Genomic DNA, 20,453 nt, shown 5'->3' with positions numbered 1-20,453 from the left:
TAAGATTTTAAGATGTTATTACGACCTTTAGAATGACTGTAAATTCTATAGATTTTTTAGTTTTGATTTTGTTGTTATTTGGGGTAGAAAAAAAAACGGACGAAGTGGGTATTCAAAATAAATTAACATGATTTAGATAAACAATTAAAAAAGTTATTTTATTGAAATTCCATAAATTTATTAATTGAGGAACATAATTAAATTTACCCATACGATTAATTACTCTTGTAGTAATCAATATAAATTGATTGCTCATTACTCACTTACATTTTTTTAATTGAAGCTCCCACATTCACCCCTTACGGCAAAAGCAAAAGGAGAATTAAAACTTAATGGGGAAAATATTTGTTTTTGACCAATCGCCAATAAAGGGGGCTTTTATTACAAAAGGTTCAGCTTGCTCTCAAATCTAGCCTAAGATTCTAAAATCATCAAATCACAATGATTTAATTTTGAGATGTCATATGAGTTCCATGTGATCCATTTATTCTTGCATATACCCACCTACTGTTTAATTTAATTCATTTCAGCCACGTGAAAAACACATTACCAAAGTTAAGACATTTCTTCCTATTATACTTTTGTTGGCTTTCATTTTATTTTCACACATAATTCATAATAATCCCTTCTTGCTTGAAATAAAATTAAAAACAAGTTTGACGTCATTCTATTCCTCTGATGAACGTTTCGAGGCATCATTTGTTTTAGACGGTTAGCATAAAAAGTTGAATACAATAACAACAACTCGACATTTACAAATAACCCATCTCAGCATTCTCATATCCTCCCTCAAATTTTTTAGCGTTAGTATGACAACGCGAAAACATAAAAAACATGTTATTTGCTTTCCACATGTTTGGTTTTTTCTTTTTTTCGACGAATATACATTACATGGCGATAAACAACATAGGAAGGATTTTGAACATATTTACTTATTTTCTCTTTAAATGTAATTTGATTGATATTTTGTATTTTCCATTGTTTCTTTTGTTTGGTTTCGCTGGATTCGAATACTTAAATAAGTATAACTACACTGAAAGAAAAGTTTTCTTTTCTGATGAACAACATTTTAGACAAACGAAGTTTTCTTTGCAGACTACAAACGTTTCTTTAAGGCTAATAAAAAAGGAAAAGGGGAATGTCGTTTGTGTAAAATTTCGTTTCGGAAGAAAATACTTTTTCTTTAGGTGTATTGTACGAATATATTAAAGTGAGATAGGTGTTAGAGAGAGAGCGAGAGAAAGAGAGAGAGAGTTCAATGGATTCCATGGTGTATGCACCACGTCAATTTATACTAGAATGCCCCTTAAGATTGGTTCAATTAGATTCTACGGAACGAAATCACAGACAAACAAAATTCCGAAAAACGAAATGAAAGTGAAAATGGGTCAAAGACTATATCGATGGCTTAATATAAACAAGGAAAATTTTATAACCAAAGAAAAAAAATTTCCACCCGAACGAAACTTTAGACAAACGAAATTCCACCTAACTATTTTTATATGAGCCTGATATCAATGCAGACAAATTTTCCGTCCACATTACTACAATTTAAAATTTTTGGACATGAATGTATAATATTTTCTTTAAGTTGCTCTCATAATAATTATGACAAATGCTGTTAGGTTTTTCTCTAATATTTTTTATTTGTTTTTAAAGAAAAAATTATAGCGTCACTAAAATATAGTTCCTCAGAAAAAAAACTGTTCTTTCAGTGTAGAAACAAAAAAACATATTAATACAATTCTTAATAAATACATTTTTTCTCATTTAAAAATTTTATATACATATATAAGGGTAAACAAAAAAAGTTAGACCTCTTTATATTAAGGAGTAGACAATGTACATTTCTTGGGCTATGATTAGACGTGGTAACCATTTAGCGGGGTCACGAACCAATCGACCGTGATATTGTGAATGCTATAAACGAATTGGTTGATGGCTTTGGTAGACTCACTTTTATTGTGAGCAAGCTGTTTGATCTTATGCGAAGTGCTAGAATTCACCACCATTTCTGAGCCTAAACGGCCTTCTCTTATTGGATTTTTAGGGCGAGCAAAGCAAAATAAAATTGATTTGGTGAATGGTTCGCGCCTTAGCTAATCATGTAATTGATGCCATCTAAGTGTAGTTATTGCTGTGAATTCAAATGTACTAAAATCTTTGAATTTATGAGGAGCGAAAAAATACCAATTGAAGTAATATATTCGGTAGGACAGATTTTAAGTTAGAGATCGTTTCTACATCTAAAGAATGCGTAATTGCTCGGTTATAGTTGTTTAATTTATAAATTGTTATGATTTCGAATTCTCCCGTTGGTCCTATAGATTTTCCAAAACCCTAAGGAATAACATAATCACGCAGAGAAGGATATGATCACCTCAAACATGTTTCAAGAGCAAAATGTTATTTTTGGATGGTGACCATGTAACATGTTTGTCTCAAAAATTTTATTTTCTCGCCAAACATAACATGCGTGCCGAAATCAAATACATAATTTCGATGAAAATAAAATGATTGCGTCATACATGTTACATGGTCACCATCCAAAAACAACTTTTTGCTCTTGAAATATGTTTGAGGTGATCATATTCCTTCTCTGGGTGATAATTTCTTTAGGTTTCAAAAGCAGATGATGGCCGAATTGTCGACTTCGATTTTAGTTAAGAGATTCCTTACATTACACACAAATAAAGGCAGAATCAAGGCTATCATTTTTATATCCTTTACTCCTTGGGGTTTACTAAAAGTTATAGTCACACATTTTCACAATATTCCATTGGAGTAAATGATTTTGTTTGCACTGAATATTGTGAAATTGCCATTTGCATGTAACTCGTTGGTTTCAGAAAGCGTACACTGCAGTAAATCGATTCATATTTATCGACCAAACGTCGACAAAAAAACTTTTTATTTTGGTTTCGATACAGTTCCTTAACATGGACTATTAATATGGATATCCCAAATTATTGGGTTTTATGTGCAAGATCAATTCAATTAGACCATTTGCTTACTGACTGACTTTACTATACTCATAAAATTGTTAAATAAGGACAACTGGTCCTTCTTCGTTGTAAGTAGTTAACATTTTGGATTATGTTGGAAAACATTTTTTTGCTCTTTGGTAAGGAATTTCTATTTAATATTATCCTTGATGAAACATTTGTTGTACCATAGACAAGGAAAATTCAAATTCTACTTCAAGTTCCTTACTCTCTGCTATTTCTGGGAATTTTCTCGAAATTCAGTCATTTCTTTATTTAAATACTTACTCTGAAAATTAAATGCTGGTAAATTGCTTGGAGGCAAAAATTGCAAATTGAAATGATTTTATTTTTATTTCTGTAACATTGCTACTTGCTACTATGCCTGACCGAATGCTGTGAGGAGTCAGTTGGCTTTTGTGTATGTGTGTGTGTCTGAGTGTGCGAGCATGCATTGCGACAACTAAAACTCGATTTCTGCCTGTACTCGTATCTATATGATTTTGTATTTTGCATAATGTAGCAGTAGAGAGGTGTCTGTATCTCAAATATTTTCTTTAAGCTATAGTGAAAGATAGAGAGTATGAAATTGAAATGCAGAGAGAAAGAGAGAGTGTGTGTGTGTGTTCGTCTGGGTGATGAGTGTGTACGTGCAATGCCTCTGTAGATAAGCGGAAACGGAGACCCAATGTACTTATATGAATTGTAATTTGTATGTAATGTGTGTGTGTGCGTTTGCGTATAATACAGATTTAATTAGATTTTGTGTAAACGTTTATTTAAACTGTGCTATTTTTATACCTGTATATGCATGATAGAGAACTAAACGATGCCAATTAATTAATATTCTCCTCATTGTTACTTTATTGCCTGGTCATCTTGATCATTCACCATACACCAATGTGGTTTCCATGATACTATGCTGGCTGTGTTTGCGCTTTACCGACAAAGGTCGAGTACTACCCCCCACCAGAGCGACTGCGTCAACCAATCGCAGCCGTTTGTAAACGCTGTTTCTTCCCCTACCGGCCGATGGTGAATTGGGGTGCCGCCGGAATGCGTGGTCGCTGGCCCTTGTATATGCAATCCATGGAACATCATAGAAGTATCTCAACCAACGACCTACCATCGGCATACTATCCACGCCATCTCAGACGTCAGGCAGCAGTGTCGGCGCCCTTCCATTCCTGGGGTACACCACCACGTATAACGGCCATGAATCGCCGCAGTTTTCGACGCAATGATCTCAATAACTTGACACGATACTAAGACATACGATACATGAGCTAAAGCAAAGCAAAAATCCTCCACAAAAAACACCTCCCCAATCCCCCTCAATATAATATAATACAAATAGTAAGATGCAAAAAGCAAAGAAAATCCATACAAAAAACTAAAACTAAATCAATTAATTAATAACAATTATACATACATAACGACAACCAGATTTAATTAACTACATACCGAAAAAAAGTTAAAAAAGAACTTGAGGAGAAATCAAAGAAATTAATAACAACTATATCAAAATATTTAACCATATCTTAATTAAATACTAATTAATTACCATATCTGGACAATAATTAATTAACATATCTGGACAATAATATCATATACACACATACAAACACCTACACACTTATATTATCACATATACAAATAAACACTTATTTTTTAGTAGGAATAAAAGGAAAAAAAAGAAATAATATAAAGTATGTTATATCCCTTCAAATGGACAATTTTTGGTCAAACTTAATGATTGTAGTATGATTATATCTGCCCTTAGATTAATGGAATAATGCAAAAAAAACAGTGAAACCTCATATTAAGTGAACATCTTTCTTTGAAAACAAAAACAATGTACTTCAAACTTTTGGTCTATTCTTTTATATTTCATCATCCTGACAGGGTGCTTATCCCTAATCAAGCTACAAATTGATAGAATAAATGTTTTTTTTTTTGTTTTGATAGAAAAGCGAAAATTAATTCTTATACCATTTTTTGTACATTTAGATGAAACTTTCATTATATTTCTAAGCTTTTTTGGAATGATTGTAAAGTTGGATATTATGAGGATTCACTGTTTTCAGTTAGTTATGAAGCATGGCTATCGTTTGTCCTTAAAGTAGCTACAATTTTATTTTTAGTTTGTGTTTTTTAAATGTGGAAGGTTTCCCAGGTCCTCCTTACAGAAGAAACTTGACAATAATATTAAGACAATAAAATGTTGCTCATGCAATCTCGCTGATATCCTTGAACTCAAATTATTATAACTAAAAAAAAACAACAAAAAAAAAAAAAACGTAAATAACTAAATGAATGTATGGCATATGAATTCCCAATATTTTCAAAAAGTATTAGGTACTGCTTAGTAACAAAGACAATAATTTTAATAATAATAATATTACCTTAAATGAAAAGAAAAAAATCGCAGTAAAATTTGCAAGGACAATAATAACTAAAATGAGGAAAAAATGAATATCTTTCAGATCCCCTCAAAAAAAACAGGAGGGGCATCGTATGTTTAAGCTTTGTAGAAGTTTTAAAGAAAACAGAAGGACAATAATAATGAGATAAAAAATTGAAAACAAAAACTATTTAAATTACATATAGTAAACCTTATATACACACATCCTTATATAAATTTACATTGAAATCTATTAATAATTGTGTAACTTTTTTAAACTATTGTTTGTACAATCTTACATTGAAATGAACATTACACTCGTGTTTTAATTGTTGGGATAGTCTCCCATTTGAATTTTTTTTTTTAATTTCTTTTATGCAAATATTTATTTACAAATGTCAGTTTCTTATTTATATACAACAATTTTAAATACTTACCATTATTATTATTGTATTAATATACAAAATATTATCAAATATTATAATTCTATTAAAGATATTTAAAAAATAATAATTGTAAGTCTGAAGTTGTCAATACGAAAACCTAAAATACAATAATAGAAATTACAAAAAAGTCTATTAACCAATTACTGAGATGAGACAATAATTATATAATGTACATTTATTTAAATAAACTCAATGTCAATGTTTCAATTAATATAACAATTCAAATGGGGTCTTTTGTTTTATTTCCGAAAAAAATTGTCTACAAAGGAAAAAGGGAAACTATTCTTTGGTAAATGTGAAAAGTTTTATTTTAATTCTTTTTGTTGCAATACACGCAGAAAAGGAATATGATCACCCCAAACATGTAGCATATAAGACCCATAATGTATAATTTTCCCCTGTCAGATCTATGGAAATTCGAATCAGCCAGTGATAAAACATGTGTATAGGCTTGTATAGATTAGTATCTGCCATTTTCTTTTCAATAACTTAATAGTAGCAATTCCCTTCATCCTCTTGTCCAATAAGCTCGAATAAATATTGTAATAATATGTAGCAAAATGCACCCAGAGAAGGAATATGATCACCTCAAACATGTTTCAAGAGCACAATGTTACTTTTTTATAGCGACCATGTAGCATTTTTGACGTAAAAATATTATTTCTCGTCAAACATAACATGCTTTCCGAAATCAGATACATAATTTCCGAGAAAAGAACATGGTTTCGACAAACATGCAACATGTTTTCCGTGAAAAAGTAACAGTTGGGGTGATCATATTCCTTCTCTGCGTGTGGATAAGGTCAATCTGCAGGCATATCATTATAGTTGAACTATATATATATTTTTTTGATAATCTCGCAGCCTTTCTCTTTGGTTTATTTATATCTGAAGCGTTATTTATTTGACTTGAAGCAGTAAAACCTCCACTACTACTGGTACTGGTGATTGTGAACCCTCCTTCCCATCCAAGGTAAAATGCCTAGCCACAACGGTGTTTGCATAGTAAGTAATAAGAATTCGTGAATATATTTTCAATTAATATTTTCTCTTTGATTTATTGTAATTAAATTTGTTTCCTTAATAGAACTCTTAACACTATTTTCTAACTATTTATTTCTACAGCAAAAAATTACAAATTCAAAGATTATGTATATTATTGTATATAAATATACTAAATATATTAAAAATTTTTTTTTTGAGGAAATATAAGCGATAAATAAATGAGATATGATGGCTTTACTCAAGAAAGGGGATGCAATTCATTTGAAAATAGGAAACAAAATAAAAACGTTTTCTTTAATGTACAACGAATAAAATAAATAAATATTATTTCTAAAAAAAATGCCTCTTTTTAGGGGGGTAGGAGTCAAGGGTAGTTTAGACCACTACTAGGATACTGTTATCATCATTTGAGGTGGTGGTTCATGACCAATATTTTGCATCACTTTGTGGAAGTGGTGCATGTTGATAGGCCGCTGATCCAGTAGCTGCAACATTGTTGTGAGACAAGGCTGATCCAGCTGCTGCTGCCGCATATTCATTAAGATGGGCATGAGCATGAGCTGCAGAGTAATTTGCTGCTGCCGCTGCCGATTGATATGCTGCAGCTTGAGACCAGTTCGAAGGATTTTCCAGTTTAGCATAGTTATCATTGAGGTGGAGGGAAGGTGAGATTTTCGACACACTTTCTGCCGTAAGCTTAGAGAAATCATCAATGGATAACTTCGAATAGTCTGCGGAAAATAAAGTACGGTTAGCATTAGTTGAACGAGTATAGCATGTCTCCATTCTAACCTACCTTGATGATAATAGTTTTGTCCGGCAAAATGTGTATTGTGAAAACTACCCGAAAACCCCTGATGCGCAGATTGAGCAGCCATTAAATCATAGCTTCCCATTTGGGCATGATGGTGATGGTGGTGATGATGGGCAGGATGGTGAACAGCGGCAGCTGCTGCTGCAGCATGGACACTATGCTGATCGTTCATACCCGTACTGGAGGCTGTACTTCCCGCCGCCGGACTATAACCCATTGAGCCCATTGCCAAAGAGCCAAATGACAAAGGTCCTGAGCCGGGCACTCCGGTAGCTGCAGTCGATGATGTTGCTACGCCCGGGTTGTTGGGAACACTATTCATATTACTACCTCCAGAATGTTTTCGCAGCCTAGCCCTCCGATTGCTAAACCAAACTTGAATGCGAGCCTCTGTCAATTGCGTTGACTGTGCCAATTCTTCTCTGGTATAAACATCTGGATATTGAGTGCGGGCAAAAGCTCTTTCCAAAGCTTCCAATTGGTCGGCAGAAAATGTGGTGCGTGATCTTCTTTGCTTACGCTTCAGAGGAATTCCAGGCTCAGACTCTGTATCACTTATATCGGAATCACGGCCTAAAATTAAATAAAAAAATACAAATTGCAAAATGGAATGATTTTGTATGGAATTACAGCCATATGATATAAATTCAAAAGATTGATTCTGTCACGTTAATATCTCTCTGAAGGAAATTCTTCCTCCTTCCCGTACTTATATATTAAGGGCTTCTCGTATTCTTATTGAAGTTGGATTAGATTATGTAGTTGTCTCTCATTCCAACATTAAAAACAACCATTTACTTTTTGATATATATTAAGCTTAATTATATAGGGATTTCTTCATAATGGGGTTTCCCACCGTGTGCACAATTTCGAGATGCGTACTAGTCGTTCCTTCCAATGCTCTAAAACTAAGCGCACAATTTGTACATACCAGTTTACTTCCTAGTTGATATAAATTTTCAACTTGTCATCAATAATGTTTGACCGGAAGGACATTCTTTTGTTCCACATTTCCTACAGGACAAACCACAAGAGCTAGAAAATTGAAAGCCACACACATGACTGAGTATCGATTCACCTGCATTTGATGTGGACATATAATCCCATGCGGAGGATGTTAAACAAATCAATGCCTATGTCGGTATTACAATCGAAAGGAATCATCATCAAACGATTGTAATTTCCGGCTTAATTGAATCCTTATATATTGATTGGGAAACGGCCATTAGTTTCAAACTCTACACCGCCCAGGGAAGAGGGAAGATGATTGATTCTATTTGCGGTATTATCGTTATTGTTCCAACACCCAGGTTAAACGGAAGCAATTTATATTAAATGGACCACAGACACCAATTGCTCCAATCCTTTTACATAGTTTGTGGTTGGCTCCACAGAGAAATTTTCCACTGGACTTTGTGGTCTCTGAGAAAAAGGATGCTTTGATGTCTGAGCAAAAAAAAGTTCAATAAGGTTAAGTGCTCACAAATGCTGAAAATTCTATCCATCGTTTGTCTTTGTTCTTTTTATTTTTTTTTTTGCTCAAAGGATAGCTTCTTCGAAGTATATATAGATATCCACACCAATGTTTTATTACCAAACTCCATGACCACCAATCAACTTAAGCCTTACTAAATGGAACATGTTAATATGAGACACTTTACCATGACAAATCTGTCAAAGTAAGCCGCCACTATTAATGAATATTAACCGTTCGAAACATAATGTATAATGTGCCCTTACAAATTCCAAGCAGCCCACCTCCAAGTCAGACTTCACATTTCACTCTCATCGCCTAGATTAGAAATCAATGCAATATTCCTGGGAAGGAAATTGTATAGGCGATTCAAATACTTATGTATAATTTGACAAGTTACGCCACTGTAATGGCCACAAATCCCACGGCATGTGGGTGCATTGGTGAAGAGATGAAGAGTGCCGACGCTTGTTTGCTTCAAGAGCCAGTTGACAGTTGGAATTGAGTTACAATCATGTTATTGTCAATACTCGCAATAATCGGACACTTTAAGTGGATGGACCAACAAGGCGGACACACATATTAAAAACTTGTGCTTGTTATGGTTTAGTCAAGAGGAAATGCGGAAGGAGCCTGATGTTACTCAATCAATGAAATACATCTCTGTATAGGGGTAGAGCCGAATCCGATCGTCCAAAGGATACCGCTTGGCAGCCAAGCGCTAAACCATAGTTTATGATTTGGGGGGGCGTTTGTGGCAATTTGGTTATGCCTGATTATTGAATGGAGTCAATGGACCCTGAAAAATCTGCCATCGGCTAATTTGTTCCACACAAAGTAATTCCCAGGAAAATGCGGCCATTTTTATGTGAGGAAAATATTCTTGGATGTGGAGTCACAAAGGCTCCATAGAACATATTTTCTGAATTTTCTTAGTATATAAATCTGTTTAGAATATTAAATGGTATATTAATGATTGTTGCCAATAATCAGAAAGGGTACGAGGTAATCTAGTGGTTTTCCTAGTAGCATTGTTTGGACCGCTGGAGGATCGGCCCTATTTATGGGTATTCTCCTGCTATCTATTCTTGTTCCTATCCGCTTAGTACGGATTGTTGAAGAACTTCATTTAAGAACATTTCTTTTTCTACAATTCTCTTAGAGCTTATTCGATCCGATATAAAGAGAGTATTCTAATGACCATCAACCACCTAGAATGAATTGTTATTTAGTAATTTACCTTAATGTTATAATGAACTTCTGGTTTATCAATGAGTACTGCCCGATTTTTGAAAAGTCAAAAATTAAAAATTAGGCGGATCTCGCCAATAAATTTTATTAGTCCTCAAAAATAAGGGATTTATGCTATTTTTTTAATAAATATTAATTGAACCCCATTTGGAGTTGGCATAAAAAAATCGAAATAATATTCTAATATTTCCCTTTTTGTGCTTATAATATTTGTATTTAGGGTTTGTTATGAAAGTAAGTAAGTCATGTGGTAAAATTACTTGATTTCTTTATGAGGACATTTCTATCTATTCTTTTAGTTTTATTGCTCATAGTTATATTGTGGAAATTGGTTTGGAAATTTTTTCTATGGAGCCCACCGCATGATCATTCTTTTGTGCTTGTCTTCATTTGATTATTGTGTGTGGTTTCGATTTTGTTTTACCCATATAATACCCCTCCATATAGAGGCACCGATACTACTCCTCTGAAGATTTATCCCATTTTATATTAGGCATTAAACATTAATAAAATATTTTGTAACTAATCGAATGCCACATTAAACAACTGCAGAAGAATGAAACCAAACTCATTGTCCAGCCCTAGAAAATGGTCAACAGCAGCCAAATGATATGGGAAAACACCGACAGAGACAAAGAGATGAAAACCACCGTACAGGACGCCCTGCTGAGAACTAAAGATGCCGCAGTGTGGCGGTACATTTGAACGGACACCTATGGTTGGTATGTAGCCTCGCGCTTCTCCCTTCGTATGTTTGAGTGTGTAATATAAAGCCGACAAGACTTTTGTTTGGTTGACACTTTTTATTGAAGTTTTTTCTTTTTATGAAATATTGAGGGGGACTATCAAACAACAAGCAAAGAAGTGGACCATAATCAAATTTAAGAAATCATTTGAAAAAGAGGATTTAAGTAGTACAATGAGTCTCTCTCTCTCGGCATATCTCATCTCTTCTTGCTCCTTCCTGCTGTTATGGAATATGAGACTCAAAATACAAAAGTGTTTATTGGGGTTATGAGATAGGAATAATAATATGTGCAATGATTAGCCTGTATGCGTGTGTGTGTGAAGTTAGCAGACCTCACACAAAGGATACACATAACGAGGTGTTTAAAACATGATTTTTTGCACAATCACCGTCGGCTTTGGAAGAGTTATGTGTCCAAAGGGCATTTTTTTAAGTTAAATGCTCTCTTTCCATCTCCTTCTGCTCCTCCTCAAGTCATGTGTGTTCGTGTGAGGTGAAGAGAAAAAAGATGAGCGTAAAACATTTAACGCCTTCGAATCAAAGAGAATTCGGCACATCAAACGAATGCCATCATTGCTTGCAAAAAGGAATGTTTGGAGGCGTCTTTGTGTCTCATCAAAGATCCTCAAAGATTTGCTCTTTTTCATCAACACAAAGAAGGCAATTCTCTTTGGGCCAAACACAAATGTTGTTCACTTTCTTTACCATCGAGGAGTAATGTAACCTGTTTCCTTGCAACAAAGCGAATTTCTTATATCCTGGCAAATGTTACGACATTTGTGTCCCTATTTGAAATGAAGAGCGAATGAGGGGAGGGAGTATTCTTTGAGCAAGTTCTTTGTGAGGTGCAAGCAACAAAAGGTTCCGTTCTGTCTGAGTATTACAAAGAGAATGTTTGGTCTTTCGCTCCTTGGTAAATTCCTTTCATCTTGATTTCTTTTTTTTTTGAAATTATTAATTAGCTCAAGTGATTTGGTAGTTTTTTGGTATTAACTTGATCTTGATGTTTTGTCGGATCTTTAGATCTTTTGTTAGATCGTAGGTTGTTTTCATACGTGAAGTGGGTTTGACTTTCTTTCAGGTCACATTATTCCAGAGGTGAGAACGGGAAAAACCCTGAGGAAAATAAAACAAATTACCGCAATATTTAACAGCATTTAGACACATTATCAATTGTTGTCAATATAAGAATGGTGAATAAGTCGGTTATGCATTTAAATTGCTTAGTGATTAGTTACACCGACATCTGCAAGAAATTCTACACCGAAATATTGAAAAATATTTCAGTAAAGAATTAAAAAAGGAACAAAAATACCCAGCAGAAAAATTGGAAGGTTTTCCACAAACACTTCTTTTAAGAACATCCCGGGATCCACCACCAATTTTTTCTACATCCAATGAAGTTCTTTTTAAACTCTTAGAAGTATGCGCTATTTGGTCGTTTAAAGTGAAAATTTTAATTTTGCACGCTTAAAAGTTGCAAAAGAGTATAGCAAATTAATAAAATGAAAAAAAAAAAATGAAAATAAAATTAACAATTTTACTCCCGCAGGGATTTGAATTTGTGCCAGTTGATATTTTCACTTCCACGGAAGTTCTTTTGAGAGAGAAAAATATATGTTATTTATAAAAAAATATGTGCCGAAAATAACAAATATAAAAACGATGTTTAACAAAAACCATTTTTTACAAAAATATTCGATAAAAAATTCACCGGTGAGACCTAGGCTCAAAGCGAAAAAATTAGATAATAAGAAAATAAAAGTGTAATAAAAATATTGATAAAAATAAAAAGAGAAATTGGTGATTTTTTCCGTTGTTTTAAATTTCTTTCATCAAATGAACTTCCAAGGCTCAACTTCTAAAGCAATGCAAATATCCAACAAGGAAGTACTTCCATCCTATAATAAGCCCACGTAAAATTAATTGGAAAATATCCAAATTTACACTACTACTCAAGTTGGGGATCCAATAGACTTTTATGGAAGCTCCGGGTACGGCAAAGACAAATTCGGTTGAAAATCCATATTTTGTCGCAGCACATTTTTACATTTATATATTATGTAACTCCTTTAAAGCTTTATGTCCCTAGATTGGAGTCAATTCATAATGACTTTTGTATGCTGTTTATGTAAATGAAAGTACAGACTAAATTTGGATAAGGAAATTTTGAAAAAAAAAAATTAATAAAAGTAAAGTAAACCCCAATATTAAAAAATAGAAGATACAATTAGTATCAATCTAATGATGGATTTTTTCCGTCTGCCAATTTAACATTTCTCCATTCGATATTAATCAAATTTCTTTATGTGCCTAAAATAACACAAAAGTTTTTATTTCAGGAAAATGGGATGAGAATCGGGACTCTTATGTTTTCAATTGGTAAAGTTGATAGATTTAGCAATATAAATGATTTATTAAGAAATGGCAATATAAAGCACATAAAACATAACATATTTTCCAAACTCTTTTTGGAGCTAAAATAAAAACCGATTGAATCATTGCTATACCTCTGCACTATTTTTCCGACTTTTTGTATGTTTGAAAAGTTGATTTTCGACATTTTATCACAATATCAGATTTTTTTTATGTCAGAAAAAAATCATTTGGAAAACAATACAGTTTTTGTACATACACCCAAAGAACACTCAAAAAAATTTTACTTGGATCCAAAGATTTTGACCTTCCCTTAAGGAAAAAAATTAAAGACGATTTCTTTAAATCAAAAATGTTTTTCTTTACTTTAAGAAAAATTAGCCTTAGTTCAAAGACGTACAACAACTTTAAAGGAGGGACAAAAATTTCCAAAATTTGTGTCCTAAATTTAATAAAAAAACTTGTTGAAGCAAAGATTATAAGTTTTCTTTTAATTAAAATTTCATTATTTTAAAGAAATTTGTCCTTAATATTGTGTAAATTTAGGTTGCGTAGTCTTTAAAACCACATAAATAGTTTCTTCAGTGAAGAAATACTTTCCTCCAGAACGAAACGAGACAAACGAAATTCCCTTTTAATGTAAATTAGTATCGATTCTGTGACAAACGATGCAACAATTGCCTTTAATTTTTATACCCTGCGCCACTCTGTGGAACAGGGTATTATAAGTTAGTGCATATGTTTGCAACACCCAGAAGGAGACGAGATAGACACATGGTGTCTTTGGCAAAAATGCTCAGGGTGGGCTCCTGAGTCTATATAGCCATGTCCGTCTGTCCGTCTGTCCGTCTATCCGTGAACACATTTTTGTAATCAAAGTCTAGGTCGTAGTTTTAGTCCAATCGACTTCAAATTTGGCACAAGTATGTGTTTTGGCTCAGAATAGAACCCTATTGATTTTGGAAGAAATCAGATATAGCTCCCATATATATATATTTCGCCCGATATGGACTTATATGACCCCAGAAGCCAGAGTTTTATCCTAATTTGCTAAAAGTTTTGCTCAAGAAGAACAATTAGTACTATAGTCAAGTGTGCCAAATTTTATTGAAATCGGTTCAGATTTAGATATAGCTCCCATATATATCTTTCGCCCGATTTACACTCATATGACCACAGAGGCCAATTTTTTGCTCCGATTTAGTTGAAATTTTGCACAGGGAGTAGAATTAGCATTGTAGCTATGCGTGCCAAAGTTGGTTGAAATCGGTTCAGATTTAGATATAGCTCCCATATATAGCTTTCGCCCGATTTACACTCATATGACCACAGAGGCCAATTTGTTGCTCCGATTTAATTGAAATTTTGCACAGGGAGTAGAATTAGCATTGTAGCTATGTGTGCCAAATTTGGTTGAAATCGGTTCAGATTTAGATATAGCTCCCATATATATGTTTGTCTGATTTCGACAAAAATGGTCAAAATACCACCATTTTCCTTGTAAAATCGCCACTGCTTAGTCGAAAAGTTGTAAAAATGACTCTAATTTTCCTAAACTTCTATACATATATATCGAGCGATAAATCATAAATAAACTTTTGCGAAGTTTCCTTAAAATTGCTTCAGATTTAAATGTTTCCCATATTTTTTTACTAACATTGTGTTCCACCCTAGTACATTAGCCGACTTAAATTTTGAGTCTATAGATTTTGTAGAAGTCTATCAAATTCTGTCCAGGTCGAGTGATATTTAAATGTATGTATTTGGGACAAACCTTTATATATAGCCCCCAACACATTTGACGGATGTGATATGGTATCGAAAATTTAGATCTACAAAGTGGTGCAGGGTATAATATAGTCGGCCCCGCCCGACTTTAGACTTTCCTTACTTGTTTTTGTTTGCTTTTAAAGAAAATTTATTAGCTTCAAAAGAAAACTTTTCTTTCAGTGTAAGAAGACTTACTATGACTTAATCAACTCTAAGTTAGGCCAACATATCAGGTCATTTTATTCATGAAAATATTTACGTCCAATCTGATATTGACAACGTTAAATACAGAAGGAAGTGGCAAATTTCGCCTGAGTTAGTGACACATAAACCATTGATCAAAAAGACCCCCAAAATATTTTGTGTAGTTTACAGTAGCCGCTTCGCTAATTTACCAAAACAAGATAACAAAACATTTATGGCAACTTAATCCATAAATATCATATTTTATAGATTTCTTTGTTTTTCGATAGAGGGGTATGTATGAATTACGATTAGTTTTGCGACTTAATAACTTCATCTGAAATGAATAGCTTTTTAAATAAAGGTAAAAATATATAAGAATTAGTGTTAAACTAAACATAAAACGAAAAACTTTGTTATCATGTACTTTACGCATTCCCATGGGACTATGGTCATCATCAGCAGCTAATTGAAATTAAGCACCATTATCATTCTCTTCTAAAGAGGTGTTGAAAATAGGCGTTTAAATATTGATAGTCGGATGCGAGCAAGTATCAGATATCAATTTATTAATGCCATATTAAATTACATCCACCTTTTTTGGTCAGTGGCTTTGCTTCATTGGTTTTTTGCTGGCTTTTAAGTTAATAAAACATTTCGAATAACCCCGACAAAATTACCATAATTTTAACATCATTCAAATGTTTAAAATCTGACTACTGTTTGAGTTAACAAACTGCATGGTTAGCATGGGTATGGCTAAGTGTGTAGGTCTATGCTGCGTTTAGCTGTCTATTGCTGCTATATTTTCAGGGGGATTTTGATTTATTATCAACTGGGTATGGATAGCAAGATGGATGTATGCGGTGTATTATAGGGCCATTGTTGTCAATTGTTTGTAAGGTCAAATGGTCCCATGGAAGCTTTTGGCTCCCGTGATTGCTGTTTCATGTCCAATTCATATTGATAACAAATTTGAATTTTGGATCTCTTTCGTGTTATTCCTACGGAATATCTTGCTACCCCTTAACAAAAAAAAAATAAACTTTAAACTGTCATGTTATAATGTGGGATTTTTCACTGGAATCTCTTTGAAGAATGACCCAAGCCAACACATCATATATGACACACATTTGAAAATGGAAACAGTAAAAGGGAAAAGTTTAACAAACATTGTGATGCGAGAGTTACACATCAGATAGACAGCTTAACGTGTCTTTTGTCAATGACCAAGATCAATTGATCGTTGGTAGCCAAAGTTTTTGTGCCTTTGCTTACTGTTTTAATTGTTGCCTTTATGTTTTGTATCTGTACATTTTTACACTGCGCTAATGCGGTTGATACAATAAGTTTGTCCAAGAGCATGCTTTATACACACTGAAAAAAATATTGTCGTGAGGTCAAAGATTTCATGTCTTTAAAATACGAATGCAAATTTTGCTTAGCATAGAAGTCGCATTTCTCTAATATAGAGTTTTTTCCCTTGTCCAAAAGTCGAGAAACTTTTCAATGAAGTCATATTGTCCTTATGATTAAGTGATTTCACTTAAAAATGGGTATCATAACATGAAAGAAAATATGTTTGGGATAAGGTCAACTTGACTTTAATAATTCAGAAAAACTCTTTAAATTTAATTAAATTGTCTTTAAATTTGTTGTTTTTTTGCATCTTGACTACAAAGCAAAAAATCGTTCAAATATAGGATATGTTTTTCAACACTTTGTTTTAAAGACGTTTTTTACTTGAAACATAGCATAATTTCTATTGGAAGTCGAGTCTTAATTTGGAAAATAAAGTTGTCGTTAACTCGTTTCTAAAGGACTTTGATTGCATATGAAAAAAGCCGAAAAATTAAAATTTGCTTCCTAGAAGCAAGTACACAAAATCCGAATTTTGTCTTAAAAATAACCTTACTTGTATTCTCCGCTTCTTTGGCTCGGAATCAATACCAAAATTTTTAAAGTAAAGACAAAATCTTTGGAACCGGACATGCTTCTTTTCAGTGCACGCAGAGAAGGAATATGAGATCAAGTCCTAGAGCAAAATGTTATTCTTGGGTGGGGAGAAAATAAAATTCTACACGCTCACAAAAAATCGTTTCTGTAACATATACTCCCAACATATTTTGCTTCAAGCATATACATTTTTGGGTATTGCCCAAACATTTATATGTTTGATCTCTTCCAATATATAATATGTTTGAAAGCATATTGGTCTAAACAATATATGTTTGGGTAGTCTAAGTTCCAAACATTTTGTATTTTTGCATCCAAAGTCAATAATGTTGTCTTCCAAAAAACAATATGTTATTATGTGAACATATAATATGTTTGGAAGCATTTTGCACCCAAAAATATTATATGCTTAAAAAAATTCTCCCAAACAATATTGTGCTCAAAATTTTATTTATTTATTTATTTATTTACAATCATAATGAATTATGAAAATAAACAGGTAATATAGGTGCTAACAACATAGGTTTTCGACCTGAATGCTCAAAATTTTGTTTCTGCCCAATTGTATATTCCCCCACATCTTTCTCACTTCCACGAGATTTTTTAGTTCTTAGCACCTTTTTCCTGTAATACAAACATTGTAGAAGAAATTATTCAATTGTATGATTTTTATTTTTATTTTAATTTTACCTTTTGCCGGACGGGGATTCGAACAGCGGACCACACAGTTTGTAAGGATCAAAGAAGTAGCTGATCAATTGCCCAAGGAAAAATAAAATGTAAATGTTGTAATAACAAGCAACAACCACCAACTTAATTCAATATCGCTCCCTGTTAAATAGCGCTCCAAGCTACTAAACACATATATGTTTATAGGCTATTTCTAAATTAATATATGTTTGCATCCAAGCATATTATATTTACAAACATTTCATGTCCCAAACATAATATGTTCTAACATATTAACATATACTATGTCCCAAACATGTTATGCTAGTTTATGAACATTATATGCTTGCACTCAAAAATATTGTGTTTAAAAATTTGTGTTCCAAACATATAATGTTTATAGCCAAACATATGAAAAACAGTCTTGTTCATCCGTGTAGGAACCGCAGTTTTAATCGATTTTCATGAAAATGGATTTCAAAAGATATGCCGAATATTGTGTGTATCGGTCCATGGGATGGTACAGCCTCCATATAGACCGATCTCCCAATATGAGTTCTTGGGCTCAATCCCAATAGAACTAACATAGTTACATAGGTGTTTACAACCTCAAAAAACAAATCGCTTCTGCAACATATACCCCAAACACATTTTGCTTCAAGCATATATATTTTCAGGATTGGTGCAAATAAAATATTGTTTGTATTGTTCAAACATATTATGTTTCACTTTAGGGCATGCATTGTTAGTTATAAATTTTAGTGAAATTTTCTTTGTGTGGATATATTTTTAAGGCGCCAATTGGTTACTTCCATTATTTTTCTTGCAGCATACTCTCTAGGTCTCTCTTTCTAAACACATATATGTTTATAGGCAATTTCCAAATTAATATAGGGTTGCATCTAAGCATATTATATTTACAAACATTTTATGTCCCAAACATAATATGTTCTAACATAGTAACATATATGTCCCAAGCATGTTATGCTAGTTTATGAACATTATATGCTTGCACTCAAAAATATTGTGTTAAAAAATTTGAGTTCCAAACATATAATTTTTACACCCAAACATATGAAAAACACTCTTTTTCGTCCGTGTAGACAACCAACGATTGCTTCAAATGAGTTATATTAGCTCGTAAAATTTCTTGTACCAATAAGAACACTGTATTGAAATGTTTTTGTTTTTATATTCTGATACTCCAATAAGCCACTTATTTAAATAAATTTTTTAACATATAATGTTTTTAATTTTTCAAAAATAAATATTAAAATAGGGTGAGCAACATTTGGTAAGGACGATGCTTTTTTTAAGCAAATGAGAACTTCAACTACTTCAGGCATAGATCTGAATTTTTCTTATCATATTGTGGAAGTCCAATGTATTGTCATCAATCAATGTAATCCACTTTTTTCATGTGGTATTGAATGTAAGAAAAGAAAAAAACGCAAAGCATTAACATAGAGAAAAAGCAATTCATGGACAGAATAATGTTGTGGTTTTGATGGAGGCTCATTGTCATTGTACCCCACACTCTGTAGGTATAGATGGCTCATTTTCAATTGATTTAATGGTAAGAAAATTATTTACTTAACATTGAAATAAGAAGGCCGTAGAAATCTATTAAATTTTGTCAGGAGAGATTTTTGAAGAATTTTGTTGTGTTCCTCTGCTTTAAAACTTGTTACATTACTTATTTCCCATGAACATCCCACAATGGACAAAGGAAACTTCTCGTGAATTGGGTGTCACATAGTTTGGTTCACCACTTATAGAGAATTCTTAATTAAAATAAGTTGTTTTGTTCTCAAACTACGATTTTACTTATTTTCCGAGGATATTTCAATGAGAATTCAAGAATAACCACCATATTAACCCTCTAATGCCCTAAAAAAATTAAAGAAAATCAAGGCAAATAACCAAGAAAGATATATGCTGTAGACTTCAGCGCATGCTGTAAAGTTTCTTGTATAGTATTAACTAAGTTTTGTTTTATTACACGCTCAAAAAAAATCGCTTCTTTAACATATGTTCCAAACATATTTTGCAGGAAGCACATATATTATTGCATACTGCCGAAACATTAATATGTTTGTTTTATGTGAACATATTATATGTTTGGAAGCATTTTGAGCCAAAAATATTATATGCTTGGAAGAATTTTTCCCAAACACGATTGTGCTCATTCCCTAACATACTCGTAATTTTCACTTCCACGAAATTTTTTAGTTATTGGAACCTTTCTCTGTAATACAAATAATGTTGAAGAAATTATTCACTTTTATAAATTTTTTAAATTTTACCTTTCGCCTGCACGGAGAATCGAACCGAGGACCATACAGTTTGTAAGCCAACACACTATCCACTGGG

The 20,453-nt window shown here is 32.8% G+C and overlaps 2 protein-coding genes across 4 annotated transcripts in view; one reads left to right on the top strand and one right to left on the bottom strand.

Annotated features, from left to right (window-relative positions):
- Positions 1-6,059, top strand: part of Nplp1 (Neuropeptide-like precursor 1) — a 33,188-nt gene extending 27,129 nt beyond the window's left edge. For 2 of the 3 annotated variants that reach the window (XM_075310497.1, XM_075310498.1), the window contains exon 6: positions 3,936-4,075. Coding sequence is in view for 1 of the 3 variants with exons in the window: in XM_075310496.1 (XP_075166611.1) it covers positions 3,936-4,253 (318 nt within the window). In the remaining 2 variants the exon portion in view is untranslated. Of the gene's footprint in view, positions 1-3,935 lie in introns of all 3 variants that reach the window. The other variant, XM_075310496.1, reaches the window with a different exon arrangement.
- A 980-nt stretch (positions 6,060-7,039) lies between these two features.
- Positions 7,040-20,453, bottom strand: part of gsb-n (paired box protein gooseberry-neuro) — a 31,722-nt gene continuing 18,308 nt past the window's right edge. The window contains exons 4-5 of the mRNA XM_075309967.1: positions 7,636-8,226; positions 7,040-7,570 (exon numbers count right to left, since the gene is read on the bottom strand). Coding sequence (XP_075166082.1) covers positions 7,260-7,570; positions 7,636-8,226 — 902 coding nt within the window. The 3' untranslated portion in view covers positions 7,040-7,259. The remainder of the gene's footprint in view (positions 7,571-7,635; positions 8,227-20,453) is intronic.

This window comes from Haematobia irritans, chromosome 5 (genome assembly GCF_050003625.1).
Source record: "Haematobia irritans isolate KBUSLIRL chromosome 5, ASM5000362v1, whole genome shotgun sequence".
Taxonomy (NCBI): domain Eukaryota; kingdom Metazoa; phylum Arthropoda; class Insecta; order Diptera; family Muscidae; genus Haematobia; species Haematobia irritans.
Note: the sequence above shows the minus strand (reverse complement) of the source record. Positions and strands in the feature narration are given on the sequence as shown.